Source organism: Myotis brandtii, unplaced genomic scaffold, assembly GCF_000412655.1.
Source record: "Myotis brandtii unplaced genomic scaffold, ASM41265v1 scaffold513, whole genome shotgun sequence".
Classification (NCBI taxonomy): Eukaryota; Metazoa; Chordata; class Mammalia; order Chiroptera; family Vespertilionidae; genus Myotis; species Myotis brandtii.
Genome location: NW_005369552.1, coordinates 3975840 through 3993095, shown reverse-complemented (window position 1 = coordinate 3993095; position 17256 = coordinate 3975840). Strand labels below are relative to the sequence as shown.

The window sequence follows — 17256 nt, the reverse complement described above, 5'->3', positions numbered from 1 at the left end:
ATATATATTTATTTTAAACCAGGTGAAAATTAAATGTTATTTTTTTCTCAGCTTTACAATAAAAATACCACTAACTTGAAAATTAGCAGTTAGGCTGAAATAAAAATGTTAAACAGAAAAGAAAATTATCTAAATGTGTATACTTTTGTATGTTTTTAATGATTTTATTTTAGATAGGTTTGCTCTTTGGGAAAGATAATGATTTTTTATTTGTCTGTGACTTTGCAATTCTCACTGTAACTACATTTACAACAAAACAAAGCAACTAACAATTACATAAATGTTATAAACACATTACAGCAGGTTGAAAGTTCGTAAGACAAAATTTTAATTTGTTATTCATCTGTTTTCACATATTAAATTTTTTCTCCATTGTAATTGATATATTTAACATTGCTTTTAAAATATATTATATCTGCAAATTTAATAATATAAAAGACAAGTTTCCTGAAAAATTTGTTGCACCTATAAATTGCTAGGATGAGACTCTAAGCAGTTAGAGATAGTGACAATGAAAATGACAATGCAGACTGGAGGGCTGTTATCAAACACTGCAATGAATCTATTACAAATATGATAAAACTGGATAGAAATGTTATATTTTTTGGAATTGCACTCATGTAAGCGAGAAAACAGCAGCCTTACCTTTGACATATATCAAAACGATGAAATGAAGTAGAAGGAACATTGCAATCAATCTGCAGTTGAAGAAATGCTTTATACCAGAATAATAGGAATAGGTTCACAGCAATTGAGTTATTAGACGTGTCCTCCTTATACCTCAGAAGGAGTAACTTCGGTGCCTCCCAATGGGCTGAGCATGCTCACTTCACTGGCACAAGAGGAGACGGTGTTTTGTCACAATGCAGCCTATCTTTCTTTTTTCATTTTAATTTAAACATTCAGTTGTATTCTTGGTCATTATTTCATAATAGTATTCTACAGAGAGACATAGATAAGACTTTGGTATTCTTAGATAAGAAACATTTTATTTAAAAAATCACTTTATTTTTTCCTCCTCCAAGCATGTAGTTCAGTTTGCTCTTATTTAAATCCAAACATAAACAGAGGTTCTTAAAATATGAAGGGATATAGATTCACAATGAATAGGTGATGAAACCCTCTGTAAGCATATATTCATGCAATAAGCAACTGACACAAAGCTACTCCTGGCAAATACACTTCTATTCAAATTCACTTAAATGTTTTCAAATGACACAGAAAGATAGTAATAATTAAGATACATGGACTTGTGTTTATTATTTTCTTACTGTAAGACATTTCCACAATATTATAAACTTCCTGAACTTTCTCTGTAATCATATTCCTTTTTTAAAGTGGGAAACTTCATTCTGGGCTTTCAATTCCGTGTTGCACACCTACTAGAAAACTTTAATCTTAATTTAGTTCTTACATCCTGAAAGCAGCTTCTGAAACAGCATAGTGCAAGTTAAAGTACAGAAAGGGACTTGTGGTTGTAGTCCTAATATAATCATAAAAACTTCTATAAAAGGACACTGTAGAATTTCATTGTCAGAGCACATATTTTACCAATTGTGAAATGTCTATTTAGACACATAAAACAGGATGTAGTTCTGATCTGAACAGAGAGTTTTGTAAGTGAATGTTATAGATTCTCTTATATGCTTTTATTAACCGTGTTGTAACAACCCTGTTGGACAAACTCTCCTGTGATGACTGGCTATTATCATCACAAATCATAAGAGACAGGGTTTTCATTGTGCTTTCTTTCATTCCAAACTTTGATGGAATAAGGACTAAAAGGAATTTTAAATAGAAAATATTTTATTTATCACATAATATAGTTAGGTCTTTTCTCTTTTAAGAAGTGAGTTAAATTCTCCAAGACTCTTTCCAGATACATTTAGATGTGTTCTCATCTTATTTTTCAAGCCAAAAGAGAGAGTAACAAAGAGAATAAAGTAAAGATGAAAAGATATATTTCAAGATATTTTTTTTACATTTCAAACACCTTTTTTTTCCCCTCCACTAACCTTCAAATCTATTAGATAAAAATTGCCTTATTTCGCCTTAAAAAATATCAGGGCGCCCTAACCGGTTTGGCTCAGTGGATAGAGCATTGGCCTGCGGACTGAAGGGTCCCGAGTTCGATTCCGGTCAAGGGCATGTACCTTGGTTGCAAGCACATCCCCAGTGGGGGGTGTGCAGGAGACAGCTGATGGATGTTTCTCTCTCATCGATGTTTCTAACTCTCTATCCCTCTCCCTTCTCTGTAAAAAAAAATCAATAAAATATATTAAAAAAAATATCAGGGTGGTGAGTTTTTCTTACATTTATGTTCTGCTGCCAAGATGATAGATGCTGGTTCCTGAAACTTTGAGCATGATTTTTTAAGTGCCATTAAGTACTATGAATTGCCTGCCACAACTTTATTAGAAGTTAAAATATATGTTCTGTGAAAATATAATTTTTAGAGGAAGAAGAAATGTCAAGATTTCAAAAAAATTAGTTTAGATTTTTGTGTGTGAATATTTAGCCTTAGAAATAGTTTTAAATTACTAAAAGGTTGAATCATCATCTCTTTGTGTCAGGCTTTTCAAAATTACTTGGAAAAATTAACACAAAAATGCAGAACTTAATAATTATAAATAACAATTAAGAACATCTTTGGCTTATTACTGGTTTCTAAAGGCAGAAAGCGCAAGGATCGAAACATGTTTTATTTAACATATTTTACCTTTGATTGATCTATTGTGAATCTGCAGCCTTTTGAATTATGCTGAAATGACTGAAAGGTGCACAAGGATATAATGTATGTGTTTAAATAAGGATGAATGCATTTACTTTTTTCTTAGAGACATGGTGGAAAAGGAAGCTCCAGAGAGTGCCTCATACAGAGCTGGGCAGGAGACTTGTACAAACTGATTCATCCCTGGATATTAACGTCAGATTCACGCAAGTGTATTTTATTAATCCTTGTCTGCACTGACTCATTTCTTTCTTCCAGTCTTCTGTGGGTAGTACTCAGACTTTTGGCAATAACTGTATAAAAGCTCACATCAATACAGTATTTACTATATGGCACAATTCAGTATAATTCTGGCTAATTCTAGGGAGTTTATTAACTGAAAGTACTAATTACCTGGCTCCAGGTGTTGGGGTGGGGCATTTTCTTAGCTTCTGCTGTAATGTTTATTCACCTTAGAAGCCATTGTTATCTATAAAGTTCTAAAACTCAGAACATAATTTATTTAAATATGGTCAGAAAACCCGATTTTAACACGTTTTCAAAATTGTTTGTTTTTCATATGGACCATAATTCTCTATCTTTCCAAATTAATGTTTGCATTCAAGATATTTACTCAACAGTCACTCTGCTTAATTCCAGTATAGGCTTGTAAACACCTCTCACTTCTACCATCAAACTAGTTTGTTTTTTTTAATCAAAACCTGATCCATTAGCTGTTTTGTATCATTTTCTGTTTTGAGGGGAAAAGACTGTGCTATTTAATGAATGAATTATATTAATAGATATATTCTCTCCTCAAAAAGAGAAATTATCCTATATAATAAAGAGGTAATATACAAATTGACCCCCACACCCTCGCATCACAAGATGGCCACCCCCACATCATCACAAGATGGCTGGCAGGGGAAAGCAGTTGGAGGTGACCAGGCCAGCAGGAGAGGGCAGTTGAGGGTGATCGGGTTGGCAGGAAAGCAGTTAGGGGGTGATCAGGCTAGCAGAAAGAAGCAGTTAGGGGCAATCAGGCAGGCAGGCAGGCGAGTGGTTAGAAGCCAGCAGTCCCGGATTGTGAGAGGGATGTCTGACTGCTGGTTTAGTGGGGGTGGCCATCTTGTGATGCAAGGGTGTGAGGGTCAATTTGCATATTTCTTATTTATTATATAGGATAATTTCTCTTATTGAGGAGAGAATATATCTATTAATATAATTTGTTCATTGACTAAACCAACAGTCGGACATCCCCCAAGGGGTCCCAGATTGGAGAGGGTGCAGGGTGGGCTGAGGGACCCCCCCCCCCCCAGTGCATGAATTTCGTGCCCTGGGCCTGTAGTAGAATAATAAATATCAGAATCCCAAACCATGATAGCAGGCCAACAATGGCAATGCTCACTTGAGTGTCTCCCTATCATAAATGAAGTTATAGTAAAATCTTAGTAATTCACCCATCCTACTATTTTTTTAAAATATATATTTTATTGATTTTTTACAGAGAGGAAGGGAGATGGATAGACAGTTAGAAACATTGATGAGAGAGAAACATTGATCAGCTGCCTCCTGCACACCCCCCACTGGGGATGTGCCCGCAACCAAGGTACATGCCCTTGATTGGAATCAAACCTGGAACCCTTCTGTCCTCAGGCTAACGCTCTATCCCCTGAGCCAAACCGGTTAGGGCCATCCTACAATTCTTTGCCTTTCTATGTGACATTATATCATGAACTCATCATTAAATATGATTAATATTTTGAGTAACTTTCTTAGCAGTGATAACAGGTTTATTTGCATCCTATAGGCAGAGCAAACCTAACTGAATCACATGGTCTCAGGAGCATAGTGCATAGTAAGTTAGCAAACCAGTTCTGATATAGGGTCCATTATAAACAAGAAAGTCTAACTTAATTGTTCTAACTCTGATGTTCTACATTTAAAATAATTTAAATCATGCTCCATTTCTCTGGGAATTTCAATTCTTGGAAAGCTCAAGGATAAGGAGGATAGCCATCAACCCAGAGTACAAAACATCACTGAGACATCTACCATTGGCAGTATATTGATTAGATACTTTGAAAGGCCTTCTTGCTTGAAAAGGATAGCTCCTGCATAAAACAATTTTCACTGTGTCTCTGGAGTCTTTGAAGTGAGGGGAATTAAATCTAAAGAGACAACATGAGACAAAAATAAAAAAACAAAATGCTGAATGGCAATGGAGAACAGTAAACAAATATATAATGCAAATCAATTAGAGTTCAGGGGCTGGGGAGAATTGTGAGAATGAAGAAGAGTCAATATCTGAGGAGATAATGACTAAATATTCTAGAAATGATGAAATGTAAAATTTGTATGTAGGGAAAAATGTATAGTACATAGTACACATAAAAATAAATCCACACTTGGACATTTTATATTGAAATGGCATAATATCAAATATGCAGAGAAAGCTTTCAAAGGAACCAGATAAAAAAGACAGATCACTCAGAAAGGGAAAATTGAAATACTAGCAGACTTCTCAAGAATGAGGAAGCCAGGGAAAGTGCAATAGTACTTGGCATTCTGAGAGAAAATAACTGGCATCTAAAAATTGTGTACCCAGGAAAACTATCTTTTTAAAAGGTGTATAACATGAAGTCAAGTACAAAATTAAAAAAAAAAGTTAAGGAAGAACCAAAATAAAAGGTGTGGATAAGGAGTTCAATGGTATTTCATGGAAGGGAACAATCTGTTTCAGTTAAAGAACATTAGAAGAAGCTCCATCCATCTTGAAGGATGAATTGAGAGATTAAGAAGTAATGTCAACTGTTCTCACAGTGGTATGAAGACCAAAACCAGGAGAGATACTCCACAAGCATCTTGGAGATATGGTGGTAGATTTAATTACTGCTCCCAATTATTTCACTCCCTGCAAAAAGGTTATACATGCTCACTTCTTGCTGTGTGACTTGCCAGTGCATCTTATAGGTCATGGATATACTTTTGCCTTGGCCATGAGACTAATTTGGACAAAATGAATGTGTAGCATGTGCCATTTTCCAGCAGAGACTTTATTTATTTAAATTCTTTCTTGTTTAAAGTATTACATATGGCTCCCCCCGCCCCATTGACCTCTTCCCGGCCACTCCCACATCCCAACACATGCCCTCACCCCGCTACTGTCTGTGTTCTTTGATTATGCTTATATGCATGCATACAAGTCCTTTGGTTGATCTCTTACACCCCCATTCCCCCCCACAACACCCCTGCCTTCCCTCTGAGGTTTGATGGTCTGTTTAATGCTTCTATGTCTCTGGATCTATTTTTGTTCATCAGTTTATGTTGTTTACTATATTCCACAAATGAGTGAGATCATGTGATATTTATCTTTCTCAGACTGGCTTATTTTGCTTAGCATAATGCTCTCCAGGTCCATCCATGCTATTGCAAATGGTAAGAGTTCTTTGGTTTTTACAGTAGTGTAATGTTCCATTGTATAGATGTACCACAGTTTTTTAATCCACTCATCTGTTGATGGGCACTTAGGCTGTTTCCAGACCTTAGCTATTGTAATTTGTGCTGCTATGAACATAGGGGTGCATACATCCTTTCTGATTGGTGTTTCTGATTTCTTGGGATATATTCATAGAAGTGGGATTACTGGGTCAAATGTGAGTTCCACTTTTAATTGTTTGAGGAAAATTTATAGTGTTTTCCACAATGGCTGCACCAGTCTGCATTCCCACCAGCAGTGCATGAGGGTTCCTTTTTCTCCACATCCTCAAAAGCAATTATCGTTTGTTGATGTGTTCCCTTGTTGATGATAGCCATTCTGACAGGTGTGAGGTACATCATTATCGTTTGATTTGCATCTCTAGGATAATTAGTGACTTTGAGCATGTTTTCATATGTCTCTTGGCCTTCTGTATGTCCACTTTTGAAAAGTGTCTATTTAGGTCCTTGGCCCATTTTTGATTGGATTGTTTATCTTCCTTTTGTTAAGATGTATGAGTTCCCTATAAATTTTGGAGAATAAACTCTTACCAGATACAACATTGGCAAATATGTTCTCCCATGCAGTGGGCTTTCTTGTTGTTTTGTTGATGGTTTATTTTACTGTGCAGAAACTTTTTATTTTGAGGCAGTCCCATTTGTTTATTTTCTCCTTAGTTTCCATTATCCTTGGAGCTGCATCAGTAAAAATATTGCTACAACATATGTCTGATATTTTGCTGCCTACAGATTCTTCGAAGATTTTTATGGTTTCCCATCTTACTTTTAAGTCTTTTATCCATTTTGAGTTTATTTTTGTGTATGGTGTAAGTTGGTGGTCTAGTTTCATTTTTTTGGATGTATCTATCCAATTTTCCCAACACCATTTATTGAAAAGACTGTCTTGACTCCATTGAATTCTCTTGCATCCTTTGTCAAATGTTAATTGAGCATAATGGCTTGGGTCAATTTCCGGGCTCTCTGTTCTGTTCCATTGGTCTATATGTCTGTTCTTGTGCCAGTACCAGGCAGTTTTGAGAATAGTGGCTTTGTAATACAGCTTGATATCTATCTGGTGTTGTGATCCCTTCAACTTTGCTCTTCTTCCTCAAGATTTCTGCAGCTATTCGGGGTCTTTTTTTTTTAATTCCAAATGAATTTTTGGAGACTTTGTCCTAGGTCTGTGAAATATGTCATTGGTTTTTTAATGGGAATTGCATTGAATCTGTAAATTGCTTTGGATAGTATGGACATTTTAATGATGATGATTCTACCAATCCATGAACATGGTATATTCTTCCATTTGTTTATGTCTTCACCTTTCCTCTTTTTTCAACATCCTATATTTTTCTGAGTACAGGTCTTTTACCTCCTTAGTTAAGTTTATTCCTAGGTAACTTAGTTTTTTTGTTGCAATGGTTAATGGGGTGTTTCTTTAGTTTCTCTTTCTGTGAGTTCATTGTCTATATATGTATATATATAAAGAGCCAGGGTCCGTAACAGCCAAAAACGACCAAGGGCTTGACCTACCAGAAGTCAGTGCTGGGTTGCCATGGCGACCCAGCACTGACTGCCAAGGGGCCTATGGATCAGGCTCAGAGAGAGGCCGGGAGAGAGAAGCAGGGTCTGATCCTTAGCCTCCGTGGCAGCTGTTGATCAGCACTTGCCTCTCTCTTTCTCTCCGGGCCTGGCCAGCAGCTGCGCCTCTCTTTCTCTCTGGCCTCCGCTGGGGCTGCTGATCAGCCCTGACTCTCTGATCAGGCCCGTTTATAGGCCCAGAGACGCTGACTGGCATAGAAACCAACCAATCAGAACCAAATCTGGGTGAAGTGTGAGGAGCCAATGGCTGCCTAGGAGGTGGAGCTTTTGACACTGACTGTCATGGAAACTGACCAATCAGAACCTAATCTGGGTGAACTGTGAAGGCAGAACCTAAGGTGGGGCCTGAGGAGGGGTTTTAAGGGCAACAGCTGTTTGGTGTAAGGTGTAAGAAAGTGGTTCAATTTTTTAATTACCGGTTTGGCAGTATAGTGCACATGGCTGGCTATCACTCATTAGTTATCACTTGTTTAAAGATGGCCAGTTATAGCTACTATGTACAACTCTTATCCATGGTCTCATTTTCCATGGTTTCAGTTACCACAGTCTGAAAATATTAAATGGAAAATTCCAGAAATAAACAATTTATAAGTTTTAAATTGTGTGCCATTCTGAGTAGCATGGTAAAATCTTGCACCCTCCCACTATGTCCCACCCAGGATATGAATCATCTTTTTGTCCGGCATCTCCAATCTATACATACCCTCCGCTCTCACACACACACACTCGTTTGTCAATTAGTAGCCATCTTGGTTATCAGTGTCTCAGTGCTTGTGTTCAAATATCAGTTCTAGTAGCCTAATGCTTTGTCACAATGCCTACATCATTCATCTCATCACTTAGGCATCGTATCATCTCACATCACCACAAGAAGAAGAGTGAGTACAGTACAATAAGATATTTTAAGAGAGAAAGACTACATTCACATAATTTATATTACAGTATGTTTTATAATTGTTCTATTTTATTATTGTTATTGTTCATCTTTTACTGTGCCTTATTTATAAATTAAATTTTATCATAGATATACATGTATAGAAAAAACATAGTATATATAGGGTTTTATACTATCCATAGTTTCAGACATCTACTGGGGGTCTTGAAACGTATTACTACTATACCAGTCCCCCCTTATCTACTAAGGTTTCTTAATTTGCAACAAAATACTCTTCTAACTGCTACACAGGAAAGAAGTGAATAAATAAATAAGTCAGACAAATCCAGACACGTATTTTGGTGATTCCCTAGAAATATCTTACATAATTTTGCAACTCAACTGTGGTGGGCTGTTGATAAGGTGCCCCAAGATACCTTCTAGTTCTCTCTCCTGTCTTACTCTGTCAGGCATTACTACACCTGGTGTGCCTTATTGCTACCTCTGCTAGATTTTACTGTGACTGCTGGGTATACTGAATCCCACGATGTCTGCCCAACACCACTGGAGCCCACCATACCTGTGGTCTTCCCTAGCTGCTGATATACCAGAGCCTGAGAAGTGGGGACAAATGCCTCTCTTTCTTTACAGTTTTATGCTTTGTTAGGGTATTTCCAAATCAATGCTACTTGTGCTTTTATAGCTTACAGGGTGCTATGGACTGAATGTTTGTGTTTCCCCAAAATTCATGTTGAAGCCTGATTCCAATATGATGGTATCTGGAGGTGAAGCATTTGGGAGATGGTTAGGTAATGAGGGTAGAGCCCCCATGCATGGGATTAGTGCTCTTATCAGAAGAGGCTCCCAAGGAGCATCCTCACTGTTTCCATCACGTGAGCATACAAGATGTAAGATGGCAGTGCCGCCCAAAAGAGGGGGCTCATCAGAACCCAACCATGCTGGCATCCTGATCTCAGAATTCCAGCTCTAGAACAGTAATAAATAAATGTCTTCTGTTTATAAGCCACCTTGGCTATGGTATTCTGTTCTAGCAGCCCAGGCTGACTAAGATGCAGGGGCTCTAGGGAAATAGTTCTTTACCTATTATGGCCAATACTCTCACTCCTTTCCACATCCATCACATGATTTAGAAAAGAGCCCAGCCAGTGACAGGGGCATGTCTTACACCAGTGATGGCGAACCTATGACACGCGTGTCAGAGGTGACACGCGAACTCATTTTTTTGGTTGATTTTTCTTTGTTAAATGGCATTTAAATATATAAAATAAATATCAAAAATATAAGTCTTTGTTTTACTATGGTTGCAAATGTCAAAAAATTTCTATATGTGACACGGCACCGAAGTTAAGTTAGGATTTTTCAAAATGCTGACACACCGAGCTCAAAAGGTTCGCCATCACTGTCTTACACACTGTATCACCTTTGTCTCTGAAACTAAAGACCAGTCTGACTGGGCTTGGCCCTCTTTCTCAGGAGGATCCTTAATCACTTTGACAAAAGCATTTGCAGAGGCCTTTGTCACCTGTCCTACCAGATAAACCCAGACATGCCTAAACCTTGGGATTGGACATGACCTGGCCTTACTGGTGTACTGGTCCCCCGCGTCCCCCCCCCCCCCCGCCACTCAAACACACACAGAATTCTGTTCATCACCCAAACAGAGCAACATGCTCCTCTCCTGACAATTTTGTGTCTTTTTCTCTCTCTGACAATGCCTCTGTGCTCATTTGAACCAGGTTTTATATAATAATGACTCTGGTGAAGGAGGTTTTGGAGGGAGGTTCATCCCTTAAGTTGAATTCTCCTAGCAATAGCCCTAGTTAGTAGGGGCTCCCTGGGAATTATATTCACTACCAATTCTTGGCTTTTGAGAAGTCTGATTGGATTTCTGGAAGGCTAGTCTATCTGGAAGAATGCCCCACTTCTAAGAGGATAAAAAAGTATAAAGAATGGGGTAGGGAAAATGGTTAAAACTGTAAGTGTGCATGTAGTCAACTAGGTCATAGAAGATGTGGTAACACTCTAAAGGAAAAACTAAAGAATTATTTAGGAAGAGATGCTTACGTTCTCTGGAGTGAAATGATGTCAGTTTGTAGTTCAAAGAATGAGGTAGAAATTATTCTATAAAATAATTTTCTTCTCATTACAGAACACAACACAAGACTTTGACATTTTAGCCCTTTTTTGAACTACCATTTCTTAATTTCTATACTGAATTCAATAGTGTGCTGCCCCCCCACCAGCCAAGCTCATGTCCCCACAGAACCTGTGAGTGTAAACTTATTTGGAAATAGGGTCTTTGCATATGTATTCATGTTAAGATGAGGTGTCCTTATAAGAAGAGGGAAATTTGGACATACAGGAGAGAAGGTCATGTGAAGACAAAGCCAGATTATGGAGTGGTACATCTATAAGCCAAGGAGGCTAAGGATTATTGGCAACCACTATCAGCTATAGGAGACAAGGAAGGATAATTCCCTCAAACCTGAGAGAGCATAGTTCTGTGACACCTTAATTTTGGACTCCTAGCCTCCAGAACTGTGAAAATAAATTTCTATTTTTAAAAGCCACCCAGTTAGTGGCACTTTGTAATGGCAGCCTTAGTCAAGTAATACAATCCCTAACACATGCATAACACAGTGCTAGAAGTCCTACAAGTGCTAGAAGTATACTAGTTTTATATTACTTAGGCTGTGTCTTTAGAATACCAACATATATAGATAAAAAGGAAGAAAAGTCACCCAGTGTTTAAAAATCAGCAAAGATAAAAGTATCCTATATAATAAAAGGGTAATATGCAAATAGACAGAATGGCAGAACAACCAAACAACCAATCATAATATACTAATGATATGCTAAGGCTGCTCAACCACTCGCTATGACATGCATTGACCATCAGGGGGCAGAAGCTCCGACCAATAGGTTAGCTTGCTGCTGGGGTCCGGCTGATCGGGACTGAGCCAGATGGGCTGGACATGCCCTGGAGCCCTCCCATGGTCCCTCCCCGGCCCAATCATGCACCAGTGGGGTCCCTCAGCCTGGCCTGCACCCTCTCACAATTTGGGATCCCTCAGGGGATGTGGAGAGGCAGTTTCAGCCCGATCCTGCAGGCCACTCCCCTTTGGAGAGCGCCAGACACAGGGCTCATGGCTGGTGAGCACTGCTGTGGCAGCACAAGCCTCTTCTGATCGGGACTGATTGGGCGTGAGCCTGCAGCAGGCACAGTGGGGCTGGGATGAGCGGGAGCTGCAGGTAAGAGCTGCAGGTGGCATTGGGCTGCGGGTTTTAGCCTGATCCCTGCAGGCCACCCAGAGGGACCCCACCCATGCACGAATTTGTGCACCGGGCCTCTAGTATTGTTATAATAGGACAAGATCATCTTGCCATCGGGACCCATTTAAAACGGTTCAGGCACAGAGTCTCTCATAACATCCAACCCTACTCTCCTTGGACTAAAGCTTCATGTTTTCCTGGTAGCTGGTTGACTGAAAAGAGGATTTCTGAAACTTTTCTGCATGATAAAAATCACTTAGACTGCCACTGAACTCAAATTTCCAGGAAATCTGGATGTTTAACTAGCACTTAAGAAATATCAATATCAAATATTAATTAATGGATTCAAATGTCCCAGGCTCATGATGGGCACAAATATTCAAAGTGATGAAAAGGAAGGACCTACAATCAAGACTACTCTACCCAGCAAGGTGGTTATTTAAAACTGAAGGCAAAATAAAGAGCTGCCCAGAAAAGAAAAAAACTAAAGAGATTATTACCACCAAACCAGTATTACAAGATGTTAAAGAGACTACTTTAAAAAGAAAGGAAAAAAAGAGGAGCATATAAGAAGAAAAAAAGGAATAAAATGGCAATAAATACATACCTATCAACAATCACATTAAATGTAAATGGCTTAAGTGCACCAACCAAAATACATAGAGTAGCTGAATAGATTTTTTTAAAGGCCCATATATATGCTGTCTACAATAAACCTACCTCAGAACAAAAGACACATAGATTGAAAGTAAAGGAATGGAAAAAGATATTTCATGCCAATGGAAATGAAAAAAAAAGTCTGGGATAACAATATTTATTTCAGATGAAATAGACTTTAAAGCAAAGGCTATAATAAGAGACAAAGAAGGACACTACATAATGATAAAGGGATAGATCCAACAAGAGGATATACCCCTTATAAACATTTATACATTCAACATAGGAGCACTTACATATATAAAGCAAATCTTTATGGACATAAAGGAGGACAGTAATACAGTTATGACTATGGTAAGAGATTTTAATGCCCCATTTACATAAATGGATAATCTTTGAGATAGAATATCAAAAGGGAAACAGTAGCCTTAAATGACACACTAGATCAGATGGATTTGCTTGATATTTTTCGAGCATTTCTCCCCAAAGCAGTAGAATATATCCTTTTCAATTCATATGGAGCATTTTCTAAGATAGACCATATGTTAGGAAGCAAGACAAGTCTCAATAAATTTAAGAAGATTGAAATAATATCAAGCCACAAAGATATAAAACTAAAAATCAATTACCAGAAAAAAAAACAACTAAAAAAATACACAAACACATGGAGGATAAATAACATGTTACTAAACAATGAATGGGATAACAATGAGATTAAGGAAGAAATAAAAATATACTTTGAGACAAAAATAAAATACAACAACCCCAAAACTTTGAGACATAGTAAAAACAGTCCTAAGAGGAAAATTCATAGCTTTACAGACCTATCTCAAGAAAAATCTCAAACAAACAATCTAACATTACACTGAAAGGAACTAGAAAACAACAACAACAAAGTCCAAAGTACGTAGAAGAAAGGAAATAATAAAAAACAGAGCAGAAATAAACAAAATATAGTTAAAAAAACAATACAAAATATCAATGAAACTAAGAGCTGGTTCTTTTTAAAATAAACAAGATTAACAAACCTTTAACCAGATTCATCAAGAAACAAAGAGAGAGGATCTAAATAAATAAAGTCAGATAATAAAAAGGAGAAGTAACAAGTGGAATCACAGAAATAGAAAGGATTATAAAAATATTACAAATTGAACATTCTGAACTAAATGGATAAAATCCTAGAAACATATAATCTTCCAAAACTGAATCAAAGAGAAACAGAAAATCTGAAAAAAGTCATTACAATTAATGAAAAGAAAGTAGTAATCAAAAAACTTCCAACAAACAAAAGTCCTATACTATATGGCTTCACAGGTGAATTTTACCAAACATTCAAAGAAGAACTAACACCTCAAACTATTCAAAAGATTTCAAGAGGATGGAGAATTCCCAAACTCATTTTTTGAGGCCAGCATTATCCTGATTCTAAAACTGGATAAAGATACTAAAAAGAAAGAAAATTATAGACAAATAGTCCTGATAAACATATAGGAGAAAATTCTTAACAAAATATTAGTGAACTGAATCCAGCAACATATTAAAAAGATCATACACCATGAATAAGTAGGATTTATTCTGGGGATTCAAGATTGGTACAATATCTGCAAATTAATTAATGAGATACATAGACAAAATGAAGGATAAAAATCACGTGATCATATCAATAGATACAGAAAAAGCATTTGATAAAATCTACTACCCATTTATGATAAAAAAAAACCCTCAGCAAAGTAGAAATGGAGAGAACATATCTCAACATAATAAAGGCCATATATGACAAACCCACAACTAATATCATACTCAATAGGGAAAAATTAAAAGTGTTTCTCTTAAAATTAGGAACAAAACAAGGATAACCACTTTTACCACTGTTAGTAAACATAGTACTGGAAGTTCTAGCCACAACATTAAATAGGAAGAAGAAATAAAAGGCATCCAAATTAGAAAGGAAGAAGTAAAACTCATTATTTGAAGATGTCATGATACTGTATACTGATTTTATCTTTATAGTTTAGTCCATCTATAATAATAAAAGCATAATATGCTAAATAGACCAGTCGTCCTTCCAGACAAAGTTGGGGCTGCGAGGTAAGACCAGGTCCCGGGAGCTGGTGGCCAGAGGGAAGCCCGGGTCCCGGGTGCCAGAGGGAAGCTGGTGCAGGCAGCTGGGGGAAGGAAGGCCTACTCTTGCACAAATTTTGTGCATCAGGCCTCTACTAGGTTATAAACTATTGAGATAGTAACATGACAGAATTAGTGGGGAAATGGACATCATCCAGAATTCCAGGATTTAAAGCTAATTAACTAATTATTACTTTAGTTTGTCCTACTTTGGAAATGAAGAAAAGCTCATTTTTAGTGGTAGGGGAAAAGTTACATGATTGAAAAAGAAGCATTTCTTGATTCCCTTTTCCCCCAGTATAAATCTCTATATTATGTTGTGCATCCAAAGAGAGTATTACATGTATATTTAGCATCCACCTCTTTTGGATGTTTAGCATCTGACCTCTCTTCTCACATTTGGGAAATACCTAGAAGTCCTCACTACCTGGAAGAAAAGCCTACTTCCCACTATAGAAGCTGAAGTGCCAGGTGCTTTGTTTATGTTCCTGATTCTCCTGCTGCTAGGTAGAGGACTTATGACCCAGTCACCAGTCATCAGAAACACCTCCCAGGATAGAAAATTGGGAGCTTGTAATCCAATAAAGAGGAGCTATATATAGCCCAATTCTGGAGCAGGTGTGGGCAGCAGAGCAGTGGGTGAGGTGTGATGGCGCCAATCAGGGTACAGGTAGAATGTAGCAATGACAATGGGGAGGGGACAGACTTTGGCAGCCAGTGTTTGGTGATGGTGACAACAGTATCCTCACCAGAGTCACTTTGTAGCAGGGTTTTAGCTGTTGTCTGGTTTAGCAGTCCTTTCTCCTACCCATTTTCCAAGTTTTGTTCTTCAGCCTTTCCAGTAATTCTAATTCCTATGCTGCTAAAATGCAGTTTTTACATAAGACCCCTGCCTGATGCAGCTCTGTTAGCAAGGTTCTATTTCTCACTTTTCCCGTCCCATCATTTTCCATCTCATTATAAATTAACCCCCAAAGTAACAACTCAAACTCATATTTACCACAATGTCCCAACAGTCCTGACAAACGGACATCAGTGCTGATGCAGTGCTGTGTGGATTCTGGATTCATGGCAGGCCAGCACACACAGTGGTGAGAACAGCAAGGACAAAACCTCATCACTGGATGTTGAGATGAAAACCTTCTGATCAACAGATATACAATCTGATGCAACAAAATCCAAATTTCTTAGAACCAAGCTAACATTTTAGTAACCTATTATCTCTCTTCATAGTGGAAAACCATCAGCATGATTCAGAAGCGTCAAAGGAGGTCCTTACAGGATGAACAGAAATAACTTTAGTATTTCTCGAAAGAACAAGTTGGAGTGGGGAGGTGGATAAGCTGTGCACCTGAGGAAGTTACGAGTTTGTGAACAATTAAGTGAGGATTTGGGAGTTGTGTTTATTGAGTAAGGCCTGCTTGGTTACATCTGTGGACCGTGTTATAGTGAAACACATGGTGAGCTCTGGTGAGTGATGTTTCCAGGATTGATGCTGGTGTATGTAGTGTGGAGCAACTGTTTGAAATCCTGTTTGGCATAAAACTATGGGGAGGCCAGTCGAAGGTCTTATGTAATTAATGTAGGGTAGCCAAGGGCAGTAGCCTATGTATTACAACCCAGACTGAGCACAGTTTTTCCATAAAAGTGGGAAAATCTCTAAGGTCATGATCTGTGCCAGCTGTGACATAAGTGATTGGTTGACAAGATTTATTTATTTCTTATGCGAGGACATTTTCCTTGACTGCTAATTAGCATAAGAATTTAGCTAAGAGTTCTCACTTTACTTCTAGACTACATTTCTAGTTGGCCAAATAGCAATTATTCCTTCTGTCACCTGTTTTATGGTTAAGTTTTCCATGGAGACAATAAATTGAACCAGGGATAGTAACCCTGGAGCTGAGTCTTGGTTTGTCTGTTACTGGACTGTGAACACCCACGGCATCAAGGCCTTGTAGGCAGCAACCCTAATCCTGAGTAGAACTCTGCTCTGGAAGAGTCTCACATAAGCCCTTTGAATTTAAAGTATTCTAAGATATATTGCTAGCCATCTATAATAATAAAAGCATAATATGCTAATTAGACCGGATGTCCTTCAGGACGACCTTCTGGACGAAGCCGGGGCTGCCAGGGAAGCCAGGGTCCCAGGTGCCTGCCGGTGGCTCGGGGGAAGCTTGGGGTCCTTGGTGCCAGAGGGAAGCCAGTTCTGGCAGCTGGGGCAAAGAAGGCCTACTCTTGCACGAATTTTGTGCATCAGGCCTCTGGTGATAAATAACGAGCTTAACTGAGTATATTTAAGTAATCTTCAAAATAGTCTTTTTTAAATTAAGAATATCAATAATATATTTAGTTATTTATCTGGGTTTGTGACTGCTACCACAGTGTTTCTAAAACCTGCCAAAATTGAAGTGAAATTTACATAACATGAAATTAATCACTTTAAAGTGAATAAACCAGTGACATTTAGTACATTTGCAATGTTGCACAAATACCACCTCTCTCCAGTTTCAAAATATTTTTATCA

At 37.8% G+C, this 17256-nt stretch overlaps 1 protein-coding gene across 2 annotated transcripts in view; it reads right to left on the bottom strand.

Moving 5' to 3' along the window:
* RXFP2 (relaxin/insulin-like family peptide receptor 2) overlaps positions 1-792 on the bottom strand; it is a 66569-nt gene extending 65777 nt beyond the window's left edge. For both annotated transcript variants that reach the window (XM_014548537.1, XM_014548538.1), the window contains exon 1: positions 646-792. In XM_014548537.1, the coding sequence (XP_014404023.1) occupies positions 646-688 (43 nt within the window). In that variant the 5' untranslated portion in view covers positions 689-792. The remainder of the gene's footprint in view (positions 1-645) is intronic.
* Positions 793-17256: the final 16464 nt, after the last annotated feature.